The sequence below is a fragment of the Musca autumnalis genome, unplaced genomic scaffold, assembly GCF_047663935.1.
Source record: "Musca autumnalis isolate F117 unplaced genomic scaffold, ASM4766393v1 scaffold_4, whole genome shotgun sequence".
NCBI lineage: Eukaryota > Metazoa > Arthropoda > Insecta > Diptera > Muscidae > Musca > Musca autumnalis.
Window position 1 is genome coordinate 248,127,481 of NW_027411977.1, and position 21,543 is coordinate 248,149,023.

The 21,543-nt window shown below is 33.7% G+C and overlaps 2 protein-coding genes across 12 annotated transcripts in view; one reads left to right on the forward strand and one right to left on the reverse strand.

Annotated features, from left to right (window-relative positions):
• The first annotated feature begins 1,925 nt into the window (after positions 1 to 1,925).
• On the forward strand, positions 1,926 to 4,077 carry LOC141402708 (phosducin-like protein). The gene is made up of 3 exons (XM_073984511.1): positions 1,926 to 2,148; positions 2,891 to 3,731; positions 3,800 to 4,077. The coding sequence occupies exons 1-2, from the start codon at positions 2,085 to 2,087 to the stop codon at positions 3,670 to 3,672; spliced, it is 846 nt and encodes a 281-aa protein (XP_073840612.1). The 5' UTR covers positions 1,926 to 2,084; the 3' UTR covers positions 3,673 to 3,731; positions 3,800 to 4,077.
• Positions 4,078 to 8,067: 3,990 nt separating this feature from the next.
• Positions 8,068 to 21,543, reverse strand: part of RhoGAP71E (Rho GTPase activating protein at 71E) — a 56,270-nt gene continuing 42,794 nt past the window's right edge. Inside the window, exons 2-7 of one of the 11 annotated variants that reach the window (XM_073984517.1) lie at positions 19,444 to 19,645; positions 19,183 to 19,366; positions 19,056 to 19,118; positions 17,314 to 18,206; positions 13,773 to 14,349; positions 10,521 to 11,065 (exon numbers count right to left, since the gene is read on the reverse strand). In XM_073984517.1, the coding sequence (XP_073840618.1) occupies positions 10,701 to 11,065; positions 13,773 to 14,349; positions 17,314 to 18,206; positions 19,056 to 19,118; positions 19,183 to 19,366; positions 19,444 to 19,645 (2,284 nt within the window). In that variant the 3' untranslated portion in view covers positions 10,521 to 10,700. Of the gene's footprint in view, positions 8,278 to 10,520; positions 11,066 to 12,682; positions 14,350 to 17,313; positions 18,345 to 19,055; positions 19,119 to 19,182; positions 19,367 to 19,443; positions 19,646 to 21,543 lie in introns of those variants that run through there. The other 10 variants (XM_073984515.1, XM_073984513.1, XM_073984518.1 and 7 more) reach the window with 10 other exon arrangements.

Genomic DNA, 21,543 nt, shown 5'->3' on the forward strand with positions numbered 1-21,543 from the left:
ATCGCCGAGTCCGAACGGCGTGTCTAAGACACCACTTGTAGAGAAGTTGTACAAGGCTGACATACTCAGAAAATGTCGCCAACATTACTGAGGGGTATTTTGCCACCGTTGAAAAGTGTTTGATGTTGACTGGCCGGGGAATCGAACCCACGACCTTCAGTGTGCAAGGCGGGTGTGCATGCCATTGCACCACGGTGGCACCCACACAAAAATCTCATACTTTCCTAAATCTCGAGTTTTAGATTCCAATGTATGTAATGCTTGGTTTACATTTACGAAATCCACTCGATTTTAACTGTCAATTCCATTGCTCAAACGTCAAATGAAATCTCATCTGAAATCAATTGGATTTCATTTGACATTTAACCAATGGAATTGGCAGTTGAAATCGAGTGGATTTCGTAAATGTAAACCAAGCATAAATTAGCTTTTTTGTTTCTTTTTTCCTGATTTACACTAGCATCTAAAACATGTATTTAACTGTTATTCATTCGAATTTATAAGATGTAAATGCGGCTCTTTGATCAGCTGATTTTTTATGTCTCTTTCGTAAACATTCAAGGTGCGAAGCCGTCGCTGAGATACTCATTCAGCGTCGTTGTCTATCGGTGTCGGCGTTCTTTTTTCGTCGTTTGCATACAATTTCAAATGAACGCTTCATTGAAATGAGCGTATGAACTAGAGGAGTCGATACATATAGTTCATCGACCTAAATATGAGTGATTAAAGAATGAAAAAGTATATACAGTCGGACCTCGATTATCCGTGATGGTCGGGACCGGAGGCATTACGGATAATCGATTTTCCCGGATAATGGAGGCAATGCTTTTACGCAGTTTTTGAACATATTTTTTAAGTAAAAATGACATATTATTATACAATAATAGCTTCGTTCCCGTACTTTTTAATAGTAAAACTCGTAAAAGAGAGAACTGCAAAAAATTTGTTGTCACACACAAGTTTTTTGAAATAGTTCGGGAACGGAAAAATGGAAAATACGTCAAAAAAACTGGAACAAATGTCAAAGTCGGCGTATCAGCCAATCAGACGCCGGCAACCATGTTACTATTTTTTTACTCGCCCAAATTTGTCGTGTAAAAAGTTTTTAAAGAGAGCGTCATTCAGCGCCATGTTTGTTTAAAGAGAAGTGAACATTTTACAACTTTTTTGTGTACGGGAACGGTTTTTGGAGTAAAATGTGTAAAAAACGTAAAAATTGTAAACACTTTTTAGTTCTGGAACACAGCTAATATGAAAATCTGCAATTTTTATTAAATTCGTTACGGTAATCCACCAAATTTTAGAAGGATACATAATATCATCATAATCAGATTCATCTGAATGGACTATGCCCCATGGTTTTTGTGATACCATAAATACACAAATTGTGTAATACGGGAGAATTTCCATTTTTCGTTTGTTTGCCTTCTGTTTGCTTAATCAGATTAATCGGAAAGTGTGTTTTTACTCCCGAGCAACGAAGTTTATAACCAAAAATAGATGAAATGGAAAAAAGTCCAACATTTCTTTTCTATCACGGATAATGGAGGTTCCCGGATAATCGATTCACGGATAATCGAGGTTCAACTGTATGTATATAATACGACGTACATACATATGTATGTACACATATGTGAGGGTAGGAATTGCTTTATGTCAATAAGAACACATATTCACGATTGAATGACCTATGGACAGTAAAGTGGGGTACACACGATCAGTTTTGACTGTCGATTTTTAGGAAATATCGATAAATGGCAAACTGTCCAGCAACCACAAAACATTTTGTTATATTTTTGCCTGATGACTGACAAAAATAAACGGCCACACTGGCAAGCAACCGATTATTTGAGCAAAACTGATCGTTTGTACCCCACTTAACGGTCAGAACATATTGATGAACTAGGGAACTACAAGAACGACCTAGTTCAGCTCCTTTCAGTGAATCGTTCAATTGTACTAGTGGAAATAATACATTGAAAGTGAAAAAAGTTATAATTCAATTAACTTAATTACAGGTTTACAATACAATCTCAGCACCAACAAATAAATACAAATAACTTCGTTTGCTTCATTCATTGAAAATGGCTACTTTGGAAGATAAATTAATGGGAGAGAAACTTGAATATTATTGTTCAAGCAGTGAAGGTGAGTGTCATTATAAATTTACTTCGGCTTATCCTTTCTTTACCGACCCACCTCAGAAAATTATGAAAAAAATTACCACAGATAGTGATTTTTATCCCGGTTCCAACCATGTATTACTTTTGTTTCGGAAATGTATACTTCCCGAGATATAGGCCTCAAAAGTTCCACAAAGGCCCTAGTCTAAATTTTGGCAAACCACCGCAGAAAATTATTAAAAAATTACCACAAAGTTATGTTTATACTGATTTCAACGATATATTATTTTGTTGAAGGGTATGTATACTTCCCGAGATATAGGCCTCCAAAAATATTAAATTTAAAAGAAAAATTTGTTCCCGTACCCGAGATTTGCACCTGTCCATAGGAGAAAATCTTAAATCCCGGCCGAAGGCCGGCTATTTAGAGAAAAATATCTAATTTAAAAGAAAATTTTGTTGTCATTCCCGAGATTTGCACCTGTCCATAGGAGAAAATCTTAAATCCCGGCCGAAGGCCGGCTATTTAGAGAAAAATATCTAATTTGCCAACATTTTACACTAGGGCCATTGTGGAACTTTGGAGGCCCATATCTCGGGAAGTATACATTTCCGCAACAAAAGCAATACATGGATGGAATCGGGGTAAAAAGCACTATCTGTGGTAATTTTTTCATAATTTTCTGCGGTGGGTCGGTAAAGGAAAGGAGTTCCTTTACTTCAATATTTGGATTCTATACATAGCATTTTCTTTGTTCCTTAAATAGGTGAATACGAACCGGACGATGATGATGGCGATGAAAAGGCTGGAGCCCGAGCTCGACAAGGACCCCAGGCATTTATTGATCCCGATGTATGTCCACCCCCTCCTTCGGCTGGATATCGTTCAATGGGATCCACAAACACTGGACCGAAAGGTGTGGTTGAAGATTGGCAACGTTTCAAGCAGTTGCAGGCCGAAAAACGCGAGGAAAGCGAAAGGCAGCGCATAGAATTGGCCAAGAAATTGACAATGACAACTGCCACAGCCCAGGAAGAAGAGGAACGTAAAAAACAAGAAGAATTGGAAGCAGAATTTGCCGAACTTATGTCTGAAGACTTTCTGCAACAGTATCAGAAACAACGTATGGCAGAAATGATGCGTCAATGCGGTCACAGTCAAAATTTTGGCAAAGTTATGAATTTAAATTCACACGAAGAGTTTCTCGACTGTGTGGAGAAGGAAAATAAGCACACCACCATTATTATACACATTTATGACAAATCTGTTTCTGCATGTGCCACTTTAAACAAGTGCCTGGATACCTTGGCCACAGAATATCCCACAGTTAAATTTGCCAAAATTTGTAGCTCAGTGGCTGGTATGAGTCGAGATTTTCGTCAAAAAGGACTACCAGCCTTATTGGTCTACAAAGCTCAAGCAGTAATTGGAAATTTTGTAAGGGTTACCGATGATTTGTCTGACGATTTCTTTCCCTCCGATGTGGAAAGTTTTCTAATAGAGAATGGCATACTGGTTGACAAGAATCTTTATAATTTACAAAAATAACAAGATGAAACAAATGGAAGAAAATGTGGACAAACTACTTAACTACTACACAAATATATGTTAGTACCCCTAAAAAGAAAAGCTTGAATTCAAGTTATTGATAAGTTAAACTATTTGTCTATTTCAGTATGCGTGTTCATATTTGATGTTGCTCTCCATCCCCTTAATACTGGCCATGGGAATCCCACTGATAATGTACCTATTGAGATTGCCAGAGCCAATATATATTATGTGTATCTCAAATGCCTAGTATTATAATAATGTAGCATTTTTATATTTAGAATTTAGGGAATTTTATGAATATTTATTTCAATCCTTCACTTTGTTTTTCTACAAATGAAACTATTTATTTAAATAAAGCTACTACTAACATTCTGATGTTTGTAAAATGTAACAACATAAGTCGTGTAAGTTTTCTCTCATTTCTTAAGGTGAATCATACTGATTTTATCGATTTTATAACAATGGTTTGATATTTATGGCATGCAATTGTGGTTTATGGGTCTATCTTGTATTGCCACTAAACTTGAGTTGCGTTGTCAGTTGTCTGCGCGACTGAGACGAAATGTTGTACCATTAATGTCAACTCAACTGGGTGGTCGATAAACATGTTATCGATCAGTGTTTTTTCAAACTTGTGACCTCTATTCACCAAAAAAAAAAAAACATTTTAAAAATAATTGCGCTTTAGATAACTCTTTTGTGTATTCTGGACAATATTTTAATATTTTGTCTGAGTTTTCGAGCAAATTTGGAAAACAACCCAAGATTGGAATATAACCTGCCCATTGAATCTTCGGATCGTCAAGTTTTATTTTCTGTCCCAAAAAATGATAATTTCGGTGGAATTATTTTTTGATGATGAAGAAAATGTACAGGACATTGCATATATTAGAAGAAATTTGAGGGACAAGTCGAATCCATTGGAATTGCCATCTGCACTGTAAGCTGATGATCATGTGGAAAGATCTGTATAATCAGTAAATTATTTCAGGTTTAAGGCGTGTTTTCGATTGCCAAAGGATCCTGTAGTTTACGTTGTGGAAACGTTAAAGGATGACTTCAAAGTAAGTTACAGATCAACAGCAATACCCCCACTTTTAAAAGTGTGCGCAGCGTTGCGATTCTTTGAGGACGGAAGTTTCCAAAAGTCCCATGGCAATGATTTCAACAATTGCATGGCTCAATCTACATTGTCGAGAGTATTGAAGGAAATTGTCCACTCGATAGAGGACAAATTTTGTGTTTCGAAGTTAACAGAGGAGGAAAAAAGGCAAAATAAAAACCATTTTTATTCAAAAACGAAATTCCCTGGTGTAGTTGGCTATATAGATGGAGCACATGTGCACATTATGGGTCCAAAGGAGGATGTTCGTCATTTGTACTTAAACTGAACCTACTGTATTTGTCACCAAATTCATTTGCAAAAGATTTGCTGCTGTCCGCTCCAAAGGCGATAGATTCACTTATTGTGATGGACCACCACCAGCGTCGTTGAAGTTTATTTTATTTTGAGGCATTTTCTTTTTCAACTTTGCTTTAAAGTGAATCCAGGCTCTGCCACTCTTCAGGTATTCGTGTTGGAAGTTCATGGCTGTTTAAACTGTCCGAAATGGACCTCCACGCTTCATCCGCTGTGGCTTTGGTTTCACCAAAACTCCCGAACTCCTCGGGCTAAGTTTGGATTTTCACTCAGTTTATCAATTAATATTTCGAACTGTTGCTTTGTCGTTATTTTCACCCTATTGATACACAAAATTAATTAATGATGCAAAGAATCAATAATTGTTAACAAAATGTTTATTTTTCCTTCTATTTTACTTCTTGTTTCTTCAAAAATGTTCACTGCAACTGAAAATTGGTGGTTGCTGAAAACCAGCCGCTTCGTCAACTGAGATTCGCAACTTCAGTTGAGAGTTGCCATACGTGGATCAATTTTGACAACTGACAACGCCACTCAACGATAATTGTTATCGATGATCGACCCCTTAATGCACTTCTCCATCATTAATAAATATGTATGTATATGAAACTATATACGGCTGTTTGCATTTGCTGCTTCGTATTCTTACCTCGAAAAAGATTTCCAAATATAGGCTTGTTAAGCAAAACAAAAAAATACCACTATGCATAGAGGGTATGTATGGTAACATGGGGCGGCTTTGCCACCGCAGATTTTCTAGAAAACTACAAGTGCTACAAAAACCCGTTAAAATCAAAATTGTGAGTTTAGCGAAGATCTATCATGTTCCAAAAGCTGGCATTTGTATCAAAGATATGATTGAGAATCCAAACAGTTTTGTATTTTTCAGGGTATTGCGAAAAAAGTTCATGGAAAGTATATTTTGTTATATCTTGTTTGCCTTTGGTGATATCCAAAATACATTTTATACCGTTAAAAGACAATTTCTAAAGAATAGAAATTCAAGTAATTTGTATTAAAAAATAATTATACTGGTATGTTCTGAGACACACTTCACCTCTCACTTCACACCTCAAGCATTTTCTTCACCCCGTTTATTTTTCGAGTATTTTATGAACGCACTAGGGTGTACTCTTTTTAAATACCCTAATGGATTTTAGCCCCAAGAAATTCGCAATAAATAGAAGTAAATGGGGTGAACCAAATGCTTGGGGCGTGAAATATGTCTCAGAACATACCCGATAAATGCCAAAATTATTCATATTATGAAATATGTGCGCCTATCCCATGATGGGGGTGGGAGGGTTAATGTGAGAAATTTGCCGGGTTTAACTTATATTGTTTATGTTATAGATATACCACACTATAACGTGAAGGCAAAATCAAATACTATGCTAAACGTATCGTATTGATGTAATATTTATTATATCTTTTGTATCTAAATTCAACATACGAACTTCAATTGAATGCTAGGATCTGTTACTTTTGTAAATTTTAGTATAATTTTTGATTATTCAGTAGATAAAATGTCCCTTTATTGTAAAATTTTGATATTTAAGGAAGAAGTATGGTAAATGAAGTTTTAGAGTCCCTTGGCGTAGGCATCCATGTCGGTGGCAAAACTGCCCCATGGGTGGGGCGGCAGTAAAGCACAGTAATCCTCTCTTAGCCCTTTATGCGACTGGTTGATTACGGGCGAAATTAGTTGATAGATATGTATTTAAATATTTCGTTTGCTAAGAAATCCGCTACTTCGAAAAATAAAAGACTTGTATTTCTTTTAATTTTGATATATTTTTTCTAACATTTATTATCTTTCTTTTTTTTTAATATATATAATTTCAAATATATATTTTTTACTTATATAATGATTCAGTTTCTTTTATTTTTCTTTAATTGTATTTATGAATAATTATAAAATAAATTTACGACATACATGTAATATGTAATTTATGTTGTTTAATGTATTAAGTATATTATTAAAAGTATATTACAAAAAATTCTGCTTATAGTATAAAAGAAAACTACATTAATAATTAATAACAACCCATTGTTATTTTAAGTTTATTCAAAGAAAAAGAAGCAATTATTAAAAACCTTTACTTCTTTCTTTGTGTTTGCGTTCCACGAGTAATGTGGAGGGGAGGTTTTCTTACGCGTTTCTATATGCATATGTACTTATTTATCATAGCTAAAAGAAAATAAATATTATTTAAAAAAATCTAAAAATATTTGCACTTTTTTAAATAATTTTGTTTTTAATTATTTTTTGTAACAACTAAATGTTATTGGTGTTTATTTTTGTTTTTGAAAATGTTTACATTGATTTTGGAAATATTACTCTTTAAACTCATTTAAGTTGTTTTTAAAATATGTACAAAAAATATTATAGTAAATTTAGTAACGATAAATAAAACATTTAGGCGGTCATCAGACCATCTGCTTTTTCACATGTATGTTGTCACTTTGGGTATACTAATATACGGAACAGCTGATGGCACACATGTGAAAAAGCAGATGGTCTGATGGCGGCCTTATCAATGCTTGATTATGAATGATGTAAGCTATGATGGCACAATTACGCTCTACAAGTGAAGTTTAAAAGAGAACAGAGAAGTACTTGCAAGTACTTTTTACTTGCCAAGTTTTCGAACAGGTCTATTATTTAATTGTCGACTTTGTTTTCACATAGTTCATTTGTAGAGTATAATCTGAGAGACATGTGTATTTATGTAATATTGTTCAACCAACTTGACGGCGGGTGTATGTATTTTGATCTTGCAAATTTCCATAAAAAGAGGGCATCTAAATTTTGTTTACATCCTTGCGAAATGCTTTATTTTTTCCTTTGAATTTTATATAACTTTTTTAGTTTTTTTTTTACATACAAGACAACATCGATTAGCATGTAGTTTATAATCCTAAATAGGATATTCGGTTTACTCTTTGGCTACAAATGTAAATTTTCAATATTTTTTCTTTTTTCGTTATTTTTAATTTTAAAGAAAACAACAAATCTTCTAATAAATGCGTATTTATTGGAATTGAAATAAAAACATTCATTTTTATATCGTTCAAAAATATATTCGGAATTCGTTTTTGATTTTTTTTTTTATAAATTACTAGGATTGTTTTAGAATTGATACCGTTGCTTTGCGCGGTGTATGCTTGTTAAGGATATGCTAAAAATTAGACAAAATAAAAAATAAATAAAAAATTAGCAAATAAAGTCTTTCGGTTTTCCTTTAAGTAGTTTAAGAACAATACATACACAGAATAACTTCTTCTAGTGGTAGTTGTTGTAGTAACAAACATTTAGTTTCACTTGTTATTTTTTCACAAATTGTTTATTTAATATATTTAGCTGCCTTGTTTCATAGTTTTTGTTTTTAATAACAGGTGTGAAATATGTATTTCATATGATAAGTCACAATAGCCAGCCACATAATTTTGGTTAGGGAGCTGGTGCAAACAAATGTTGCTGTTTCTTATTTTTAGGGAAATTTTCATCGTGAAAGAAACTATTTTCCCATAAAACACACCATGATACCCCAAGAAATAAACAAACTGCATAGTATCTTAATATTCCAGACTCGGCGTTCAAAAATGAGGTTATGGCAATGATTGCTTTTTGTTTAAGAATATGGCAATTATCAACAACAATAAACAAAACGGAAACATTCAACATTAAAATCATACAATATTGTTTAGATAGTGTGCCGACAGACAAAAATGAGAGAACAATTTACAATGTTTCCAAAACTCAGTAAAGAACAGCCAACCAGATTTTTCTTAATGAACAAAGATGAAGGACTGTCGGACTACCACTATACTATCCCTAAACCAGTCAGGAAAGGATCAAAGTCGGGCGGGGCCGACTATATGATACCCTACACCACTGTGAGTATGTAAAAAATAAATCGGAGCTATATCCTGATCTTAACCGATTTCGATATAATTTGGCACATTTATTTCCAGACCGAATTCAGTCACACATTCCAAATATCATTGAAATCGGACTTATATAGCGTGTTTGGTGCAGCAAATACGTGAAATCGGCCGAAAATATATATGGGAGCTATATCCAAATCTGAACCGTTTTCGATATAATTTGGCACATTTATTTCTAGACCGAATTCAGTCACACATTCCAAATTTCATCGAAATCGGAAATATATATAGCGTGTTTGGTACAGAAAATACGTGAAATCGGCCGAAAATATATATGGGAGCTATATCCAAATCTGAACCGATTTCGATATAATTTGGCAAATTTATTTCTAGACCGAATTAAGTAACACTTTCCAAATTTCATCGAAATTGGACATATATAGCATATGTGGTACAGAAAATACGTGAAATCGGCCGAAAATATATATGGGTGCTATATCCAAATCTGAACCGATTTCGATATATTTTGGCAAACACTTATTTCTAGACCGAATTCAGTCAAACATTCCAAATTTCTTCAAAATCGGACGTATATAGCGTGTTTGGTGCAGCAAATACGTGAAATCGGGCGAAAATATATATGGGAGCTATATCCAAATCTAAACCGATTTCGATATAATTTGGCACACTTATTTGTAGACCGAATTCAGTCACACATTCAAAATTTGATCAAAATCGGACGTATATAGCGTGTGTGGTGCAGCAAATACGTGAAATCGGGCGAAAATATGTATGGGAGCTATATCCAAATCTGAACCGATTTTCACCAAAAGCAATAGCGTTCTTCCTATGCCTAAAAAAATAGTTGTCCCCAATTTTCAGCTGAATCGGACAAAAAATGCGACCTGTACGTTGCGAACAAAAATACATGGACAGACGGACGGACATGCATAAATCGACTCAGAAAGTGATTATATGTATATCCCCAAAAGAAACTATGGGTCTATTTCGCTTCCTTTTGTATGTTACATACAAATGCGCAAAGACATAATACCCCTTTTACCACTGTGTGGTGTAGGGTATAAAAAGGGTTAAACTAGTGGTACACATTCTACTATGTATTGTATCCATTTCTCCTTATCTTCACACCTTACACCATTTCTTATGTTGCAATGTTCAGCAATGATCTCCACAGCAAGCTTTTTACTGGGAGATCAGTTTCGCTATGCTATAATTGGACTGGTTTATTGGGTTCGCTTTAAACTTCAAAGGATGGATCGATTGTAGAGAAATCTCTTTTCATTATATATTCCACATAACCTCATTTTTTTACAACATTTTAAACTTTAGTTCCATTCTGATTTATATTTACTATACTGCACAAGTTTGTATATCATTTTGGCGGCAGGACTTTATAATATTATTTCTTTTTTGTTGGCATCTTTATAATTTTATTTTATTCCTTAATCTTTCGAACAGAAAAATCTGGCTTACACTTCTATAAATCTTTATCATATTAGATAACATTATAGCGTTTTGTTTTGTTTTAAAAAATACATATATAACTTAAAATCAGACTTGTTTGTGGTTTTATTTTTTGTTTATACCATAAGTTAGAAGTTAATATAAGTATATAAGAATATATAAGAGTATGTTTGGTATGTACAAACTATTCGGGGGATTTGCTTTTTTTCTTTTTGATTTTTTTCTCGCATTAAACTCGTGGAGCCTTAAATGTAAGTGTCGCAGTGGTATTAGAATCCATTGAAGAGGTGCAGCATTCAGTATTGCCCGCCACAGCAAGAGCATCGGAATTAGTGCTGCTGCCCATCATAAAGCCTCCAGCTGTTGAAACAGGTCTCGTGCCTGGTGTTGTGGCGGTGGGGGCATTGTTATTAGAAGAAGATGAGGAGGATGTACAACTGTTATTGCCCACTTGTTTCTCTTTGTGACGTCGCAAAGAAGAACGTAGAGGATATTGTCGGGGTATATTGGCTCCTAAGAGTATGCGCCTGGTTGAGGGTCGTCGCACTGGATACTGCACCGATTCGGCACTGTTACTCAAACGGATGTTGCCAACTGTAGTTGGATTTTTTCGATTTGTGAGTGCAAATTGTTGTCATTGTGGACATCGTCATGGTAAGGTGGAGGGCATTTATTTACAAGGTGGTATTCGTTCGTGTTTCGAGTTATATTTTATTTTTGTTTGATTTTGGAATTCGGTACACAACACAAATCAACCAAAATTGAGTTGCACATAATATAAAGAACAACGAATAAGGATTAAAGAAAAGAAAACAAGAAAAGAAAGAAAATTACATTTAGGTTGGTTGTTTGGTTTTTAAGCTGCTTTCAAACATTTCTTCCAAAGAATGGAATGGTGGAGACATACGTGTTACCTACTAATGTTACTAATGTATGTATGTAATTGTAACATGTTTATGTGGGGATGTTTTGTGGGGTGGTAGGTTGGTCGATTGATTTAAATGTAGTATTAAAAGTTTGTTGATTCGGTCACCGTTTGCTATGCTGTCAGTCTACTATACATATTGCGGGTGGGTTTTGTGTGTGTGTGTGTGTGTTCGGGGACATGAGGATCATGAACAACAACTTGTCTTTTTTCAATTGCAGGAGTAGGAGGATTTGGGTTAATACACAACAATCACAGTATTTCTATTTACCAGAAAGAGGAGAAGAAGAAACACAAAAGACACAAAATGTTTGTTGTTTTTATACACAAAATAAAAAAAGAGCGTAAAAAGCAAAACAACTAAAGCTTGATCTATTTGGAATTAAAACGCACGCAACAAATTTTTTAAATGAAAACAAAAACTTTTTTTTTTAGTTTGAATGCCATGTATATTTATGTATATTTGAGCAATTTAATTTAATAAATTATTATAAATAATGTTAAATATGATTAATCAAAACTAAAGTTAATACTACAAACTATTTAGAATAAAAGATATATTTAAGTTAATAGGAAAAGTCGTTCTAGTTGAAAGAAAATGTCATGATAAGCTCGGTTAGCGTTAATAAAATACTTTTAGAAACATTGCGGTTGAATTCTGTTATGACTCAATATTTAAACAATGGAACATTCGACACGCAAGAAAATTTAAGTTAATTCAAAGAAAATCAGACGTATGTATATCCAGGTAATCCTTTCAGTATCTCGATAAAAGACAATAACGCCAATTTCTTATAATTAGTCAAACAAATAACGCAATTGTAAAAATATATCCAATACAAATTGTGTGATCAACTTCTTCTGGCTGTATTCGAATCAACAATCTAGAACAACTTTTAAACAAAAATTCAATTTTATATTTAAATAAAAAAACACAAAAAAAAAAAACATTAACCCCCAGTTTTTGTAACTTATTTTTGTTCGTTCGTCTATATTCGTAATAATTTAGGCATTCATAGCTCAGCCCCCAGATAACATACACATCTAATTTTTCGTATACCCGTTCCATATATCGTTAAGGATTCCTCATTTAAAAATCAGCGCTCTACATTTGCGCTAAAGCGAGTAAATCGATCTACAAAATTTGACAATTCGTGTGAGAAAAATAAAAATTTTTACAAAAACTGGGGGTAAATTTAAACATAAAAAATTAAGCCACAAATACACAAACAAAGTATATAAATATTAACACTAATTGAAATAAAAACAAAAGGTGAACACCTAAAACAGTGTTTGGGAAATTTATTTTTTAAAACAAAAAATCTAAAACATTAAATACAATACTAACAAAATTATTATTAGAACTACTGCTGGTAACGCCTGTACTGCTGGCATTGCCACCTGTAACACCACCACTTCCACCACCACCACCAGCACGACTTGAAGATAAGGAACGCGATTCATTGTGATAAGAATTCCGTGAATTAGAAAAATGACCACGATTGGCAGATGTCATGGGTGCCTGGAGGCTGGCATTAAATGATTGGTATAGTGATGAAGAATTGGAATTCACCCGTTGACGTCTAAGTGCCTGTGTTTGGCGTTGTAGACGTCGACGTTGTTGCATCATCGGTGTGGAGTGGCGATACGATGGACCTAACATATAGTCATGCTCATCTAGGGATGAAGGAGGGACATTGGAACTGGTAGTGTTATTGGTAGTGGTGCTAGTGCTAGTATTGGTCAGATTTGCATTGCTAGAAGTCATCAACGACAACTCGTCGTCATCAACATCATCATTACCATCATCCATGTCATGACGTTTTTCAACATCACGTAAACTATGATAGGATAATTTTGATGCCAGAGTTGATGTTGAGCAGCAAGGCAGTTCATCAATTTCATGATCTGGGCCACAATTGACATCTAGGTATGATTTATGATTGCTTAACAGGGATTCAGTAGAATAATATTGAGACATATGGCGCTGATGATGATTATTGTTATTATTACTGCTGTTATTGTTGTTGGTATTATTCTGGGGAAAAGCATGCAATTGTTGTTGTTGTTGCTGTGATAATGGTTTATTAAATGATGATGATGATACCGATGAAAGTGATGGCTGAGACTTTAAAGTTATATCCCTGTTGTAATCGGTTTTGTTGTTGTTGTTGTTGCCTATGATTTTTGACATTAAATGTTGGCGATGTTTTAGTGTATAGTCATTATTGTTTTCTTTGTTGTTGTTGTTATTGTTGTTATGATAATAAGAATTATCTGAAGTAGTAGTTGGAGTAGTATTGGTGGTGTTGGATGTAGTTGTGGTAGTAGAATTAGCAGAAATTAAAATGTCAGTATCATCAAAATCATATATACCATAATTTGTATCCAAATACAGGCCAGCTCCACCTCCTGTCACCGCCAATGTGTGAGGTTTTAGTTGCTGATGATGACCTGCCGCTGTCAAGGCATGTTGTTGTATTGGTTGTTGCATGCTGCTGGAATGTGTTGTTGCCTGTTGTGTTGTGGTAGCCTGGCTGCCACCACCATGGTAGTAACCATCATCTGTGTCCATCATAAAATCTGGAGACAAATGGAAACTTTGCCTTTGGCCAGCTTGTAATTGATGATGACGTTGTTGATGTTGGTGTTGTTGCTGCTGTTGTTGTTTATAATATAAATATAATGAGGTGTTGACAGCCTCAGCATGACCTGAGCCGGCAGTATTTATTGCCGCACGATGATCCGCCAGATCAACACGCCGCATATCTCTGGTGCTGCCACCGCCCAAATAACTGCCAGATGCTGTCATTTCATTTTCACCTCCATGTACCGTTAAATAGCAGTTGCTACATGTATTGTTGGCCATGCACAAAACATCATCGTCGTCATCTTTTGGACCCAAAAACCACTCAGAACGTGTGCGCATGCGGGCCGTTTGTCGTTCATGGACCTGTTCAAAATTCAACACATTGTTTTGTCGTTGTTTTGCGTCATTCATTCAGAGTGTGTTTTATTATTTGGAAAGGTGTATTGTGGTTGTTGTCGTAGTTTTCGGTTGATGTCAGAGATGCAGAGAAAAGAAGTGATTCGTTTTTAGTTTATAATTTTTGGAAAGGGTTGGTTATGTTTATAATTTCCAAGCACATCACGTTTTACAGAAGAGGTAGGAAGAAAACATATCCGTTATCATAGCATGGAGGAGAGTAGTGTAGTTTGTTTTTAGAGTTTTGTTGTTGGTTTTTGATTTATTTTTGTTTGTTTCAAAAAAGACATACAAAAAGTTCGGGAATATATTTTTTTGTTTTGTCAACGGAAAAAAGAAAAACATAAAATAAAAAAGAAATATGAAAAAATTGTTAAGATTTATTATTGTACAACTTAATGTTTTTATAAAAAAAAACTGTTAGTTTGTTTAATAGGCGCAAACGAAAAAGGTGCAAGAAAACAGGGCTAATAAAGCAAATGCACAACATCTGAAAGATGAAATTAAAAAAAGTGGTGAGAGTGGGTGGTGGTAGTGCCTTAAATTGTTTTTACAAAAAATAAAAAAAAAAATCAACGAAGAAGATGAAGAAAATTAGCTGTTGGACAATGAAAAAACTGGACACGAAAACAATAAACGGCAAATAAATGAATACAAATCAAAATGTTTCCGAATATTCCGAATGTTGAATGACAAAGAAATTGAAGTGATAAAATAGAAAAAAATGATATTTGAAATGTGGAATACATGACTCATGAATGATTTTATGTCGATCGTTTACAATTGCTTCTTATAGCAGTTATAATATTAGCTTACCAAAGGTTCAAATTAAATAAAACCGTTTAAAATTAAAAAGTGGAAACTGTGTTCATAATACTAAATATTAATACTTTATTCTACAATATAATAAAACCGAAATAATTGGTCGAAGAAGGTAAAACAGAACTAATTTGAAAAAATATCCACATATTAAAATGTCTATTTAACAAAAAAGTAGATTATAATTTTGAATTAAAAAAATAAAATAAGATTATGAATCGATGTATCAAATTCTCTTATGAATACATATTCTAGCATGTACATATTACATCCGTGATCTCACATTTTGCGGCAATATTCCAGAAATGACCATCGTTTTATGGCGAAAGTAGACATTTGCAATCAGTTGGCCGTATTTGGTTGATAGTATTAATAAAAGAAGCCGAGAAAAACATTTTGAAGCATTTATGGATCCAAAAAGTGTTTAAGGAGTGAACTTTAAAATTGTGTTTAAATCAGAAGGGTTTTGAAAACAATAATTGAGTTATATAAACAAAAATATATTAAAAATATACTCTCAATGTCCCAAACTTTAAACAATAAAATAAGAATAGCTTGCCAACTCCAGTATGCCTATTCTGTAACTTTTTAACAACTTTACTCATTGTTTATTTTACAACAATTTCATTTGTTTGTTTTGTAGTTGTTACAAAAACAAAAGAAATTTTAACAACTTTTCAATCGATAAAAGTTACAGAATACGGCTACTGGTCTGCTAAATATTTCAACATTATACCTTTCTCTATTGGTGATATTCTTCAAACAGCTAACTTCATTGATTGATTAGTTGAAAATAAAAGTTGGGATAATTTAGAGATAGTGTAGTTGGAAAGAAGGTGATTTTTTTCAAATTAAACAACGAATTAGAAGCCAAATAAAAACATTAAACTAAAACAAATAAAAAAGTAAATAAATTAAAACATATTTTTTGGGGGTAAAAAGGAAAAAGAACAATTTTATTTAAAATTAAAAAAAAGTAATTCTTAAAAATATAAAAATTGGAATTTTTATTTATTGTATTTAATATATTAAATAAGTTTCATATCTAAAGCTAAGAAATTAGTAGAATCAATTTGCAATAAATAAAGAATTCTATGTTTTAAGTATATACACAGTTTTTTACATAAAGGTGAGCTTTTGATTTTGAAGAGTATCAAAATATTATTTCAACACATTGATTTCAAATATATACCTATATGATGAAATTTAGCAGAGTTTGTTACTGCTTTCAAGTCTGATAATTTCTCTTCTTTAAATAATAATATTTACTAATTATTATTTACATTAAACTGCAAATAATATTAGGATTGTTTGTTAATCGTTTTTTTGTTTTGTTTATAATTTGTTCGATGTCAACAAAAAGGCATTATAAATTCTTATAACACAACAACGTTTGGAATCAAAACAAACAAAAGCAAATAAAATTCTTTAAAATAAACTAAAAACGAATTGAACGCATAATGAAAATCATATTCGAGAATGACAAAAACACTCATTTAAGAATACAATTGATGAAGGAATGAATGTAATGGTCGTGAGAAGTGTTTGTTGGTTGGTGCACATTATGTTTGTTATATTGGCCAGGCCAAGGCAGGGAATGTTTTGTTTTTGGAATTCAAATATTTGTTGTATATGGTTGGCTTTTTTTAATTTGTTATTTTGCCTATAAGCAGCAAATGGAACTTGTTTTAAATTCTTTCAAGAATTGGTTTAGTGTATTGTTATGTATGTAAGAGCTTTTTTCTAACGTTAGCTAGTAGTTTGATGCTAGTAATTATTTAGCTAGTAGGGAACTGCAGTTTAAACATGCTTTTGCTAGTTCCACCTATAAAGTTGGTAACATTTACAGACAGACAACAATAAGACATGCGCAAGTTACTTCTAACAACAAAACATTGCATTTGTAATGTTGTTTTGGTTTTTGGACAAAAGCTCTCACTATTTGCATTTTGTTTTATTATTATATAAATAAAAAATATTAAATTCTAAGGGAACTAAATCTATTCAAGGAAAAAATAATAATTAAATAATGAAAGTTAATAAAAAAAAAACAAAAAAAGGAAATGAGCTTTATACCGAAATCCTTGAAGCAAGCAAGTATTCATCCCTCACCTGTGGCAAGTAGGATAAACTTTTTGTACTTTCAGCATAACGATTGAAGGCCTTCAACTCGTCCATAGTCATGCCACTGCCGCCAACAGTACCATTGGCAGCGGCCCCACCACCACCTGAGGCCGTGGACGAAGAACACGAGGAGGAGTGGCGTATACCTCGCTTGCATCGAGAACAAACTCTTGACTTTTGTTGCATGTTTTGTGTCAGTAGTGATGGATCGGTGGTGGTTAGGGCTTTCAGCGTGGAGGTTGATGTCGAAGATTTACCCATAAATTCATAGTCATTCAAATAATCGTTATGATGTTGCGTAGTCGTTGTTGTCGTTGCCGAAGACGTTGTCGTCGTCGTAGAATGGGTGGTGTCTATACTTTTGTTGATGCTTGTCCTTAGTCGTCTTTGCTGTTGGACACCACGTATTTGGGCTGTATTCGAGGTGCTAGGAGATTTCTTTTTGTTCTGTTTGTAACGCCGTTTAACCACACAACGCATCATTTCATCGCCATCTACATCATCTTGGCTATCGGTAAATGTATAATCTCCTGAGGCTGGGCCTCCAGCATCATTCGAGGATGATCGTGATTTCAGAGTACGGCGCGATTTACCCGCTGATGTTGAGGTGGACGATGATGTTAAATGGAAGTTGGCATTTTTCGATTGATTTTCAATGTTTTCATCATCATTGTGTGAAGAAAGATCTAAATCGTTGGCGATATCATGTTCTGCATTGTCACCGCCACCGTTAGCATTGTCGCCATTGTTATCGTCGTCATCATCATCGTCGTCGTTATACTCGTTCTCATCTAAGTCGTCATCTTCATCGTCTGGTTGAAACTCGTGTTTATTGCGGCTTGGCAATGGTGAAGATGTCATAGCGAATAGACCAGGACCCTCTAAAGAAACAGAGAGTCGAGCACAAGATTCCATAAATGAATGTTCTGGTGTAACACCAAGTGAAACAACACTGTTATCCAAAGCAGAGCTAGAACTGGTTAGCAAGGCAGGTGTTGAACGAGATTCCTCTTGAGCAACTGTGGGGATGAGGCGTAGGTTTTTGGTATGTAAGTGAGTATACAACGATCATCAGCAATTATTATAAGATAACATAGAGAGATAGATAGAGGAGAGCAGCATATATTTTTGGTTTTGTTTTTGTGAAAAGAATTTGTTTGAGAAGAAGAAAGAAAGACACAAACATTTTAGGTAGTTGTTAAGATTTAAGATTATGCAAAAAATAAACTATAAACTAAAAGTTAAGATCCCTTTAAAGAAGAAGTTTCAATTTTTCAAAAATTTAATTTCTAATCAAGATTGGAATGATGCTAATATAATTGGGCAAATGATATGATTAATGAGTGAGTGATGAGCAATAATGAAAACAGACAATGTTTTAATTTTGGTTCGTTTGTATTCAAACACATACATACAAACTAATGGAGATTAATTGGTGGAAAGTCTTCAAGCTAACAATGTTAATAATTATTTTTTCAATTAATCACAGACTACCGTTTGGTTTTGATATTTTATATAGAAAGTTAGTTTGCAATTTACTTAAGGTTTGAGGTTTATTTCTATATACAAATATAGAAACAGAAGACCACAAAAAACATATGCATGAATGTTACAGAAAAAAGAATACAGAAGATAGGTATATAGAGAAAAGACAATCTGGTTGGTAGAACCGCAACAAACAAAAAACGAAAACAGGCAATGCATATATGTAGAAATATTGTTATACTCACGTAAACCCCAACGTTCACATTGACATTGTAACCATGTTTTTTCCGCCTCCAGTGAGTGTTGTACTGAAAATGGAACAGAATACAATCATAAAGGGAACTTTTGTTTGTTTTTTTTTATACCACTTACAAGCATATTTCTGTTGGGCCAATTTGCCACGAGGCGGCGGAGGATATTGAAAACTGCATATCCATTCGTCTTGCACTTTCAATATGCGTCCCGTAACACGAGCATAATATTCATAATTCTCTCGACCAAACAAATCATGTGTTGCAAACTTATCGATGATGTATTTCATAATTTTTGTGGCTACCTGTCGTGCGGCGGAGAAAGATCGTATAAAATCCATGATATCATTTTGGAATTTCGTTTTGTTTTCAGTTTAATTACCTTAAATTTTAAAACATCTTCCATACGTGCGGTCTTACCATCACTAACACATGACTGAAAGAAACTGGGTGCAACAGAGACACCCAATGCTTCACTGGTCATGCCGGTGCCAGCGTGAGCAGCATTGCTGGCTATTACACGGAATGTACCAAATAATAAAACTAATAAATGTTGTGTATATTTTGGCAGTGATGTAAATAATCTGCAAAGAAAGAAACAAAAACAAAATTAATTAGGAATCTATTGTACGAAACAAAGAAAGAAAGGCATTGAAAGCTTAACTTTTAACAATAAATTTCAAATGAATTTCTGAGAAACCCCCCTAAAGGTACGGTGAGTCACTTGCTTGCAGTGATCTTGTAGTGCTGATATAAGGGCATGATTCACACACACTCGGCCCTCCCTTCCCCCCTTTAAAATCTATCAATACCTGCTACTGTTAAATATGATTTTGCAAAATTTCATTGTTTATTTATTTCTTTCTTCAAACTATAACTTATGAAATTACCATTACGTTGATAGTTTGGCCCATATAAATGCAAAAAACCTGACAACGAATGGCGAAGCTAATAAAAAACCGGTAGCTTATTGCTAGCATGTAAAAGCAGTAGAAAAAATAAACACTTAAAATCAGTGTGTTATTGTAGTACTGTCATGTAAAGCTCTGCTGAACCATCCGTCGTGGTATCAACAAAAGAAGACTCAGACATGGAGCGTTTGTTGTTCGTCGCCCCGTAACACACATGTCCGATTATATTCTGTTACACAATATTTCACTACCGCCTCTGCTGATGTCTGTCTTATTTTTTGTTCATAGCGGTGGCCGACGACGCGACCATTGTTTATCTTTGTTTTGTTTCACATTTCGCAAGAAGAAAGAAGAGGAGTCAAATAAATATATGTATGGATAAAAATGAAAGTGAAAATTGTTGAACAGAAACAAATCAAATTAATTTATGGGGTGCTTATTTGTTAATAAAAACAAACAAACGGGGGACTTCTTTTCAACTTCCAAATTTAATTTATGCAGCACCTAGTATATGCTCAAAAGTGTGGTGGACTTTTAGGCGCAACAGAAGTGAATTGTTTTTGTATTGAGGATAATGACCTAAAGTTAAATACACCGTAAGTTGTTGTTATCTACGGCATTTATCATTAATTTTAACAAATATTTGTTCTATATTTTCATTGATGTTTCTTCGCCTTCACTTCATGGTTGTCAATATCTTATTCATAACAAAGTTTACTATAATTTTTAAACCATGTATACTCGAAACAAGAGCAGAATTAATGATTCATTTTTAACCATTAACGCGTGAATAGTTTTAATGGTATTTTTAAATTGTTGATGGTTAAACACAATGAATGTCGTTTTCTTCATACTCTCGTTCCGCATACACATAATACAGTTAGCCATATGTATGTAAGTTATGCATTATTATTAAACTCTTCACTCTTTCCCCTTTCTAATACGAGGTTGGTTTAGATAGAAAAGTAAATTTCGAAAATTATTATATATAATAAAAGCCATTCCCATTGAATACAAATAAGCAGATCTCCAATAAGTATTTTACGGATTAATACATCCTAATGAACTTTTATAAAGAAAATTCCATTTTAAAGATATTTTACTGCGAAACATGGCAGGAAAATATTCAGAAAATGTATGCGAACTTTAAGGTAATGGTTTTTTGCCACTATTGAAACTTGTTGTTGTTGTAAATTATTTATATGAGTGGTTTCTAATGATAGATAAACTATATATCTTCTATATATAGAAAAGAACATTATTCAACGGACTGATGATATCCTGAAGTTTTTTTTTTATGGATAGAGTAGCTCCTAAAAGTATGCTATACACTGAACTCCTTTCTTTCATAACGCTTCCTTTGTATGAAAGACTTCCGTAAGGAGTTATGTAAGATAGATACAAGATGTTTTAGGGATACACTTCATATAGAAACCACCTATTCCATCAGATGGTCTCTCATGTATAGAAGACATCATTAAAGCGTTCTACTGATAAAAGGGCTCCTCCTTGAGATCTTCAATACATACTCGTAGATTCTTAAGCAGGTATTGTCCATTTCTCATGAAGTC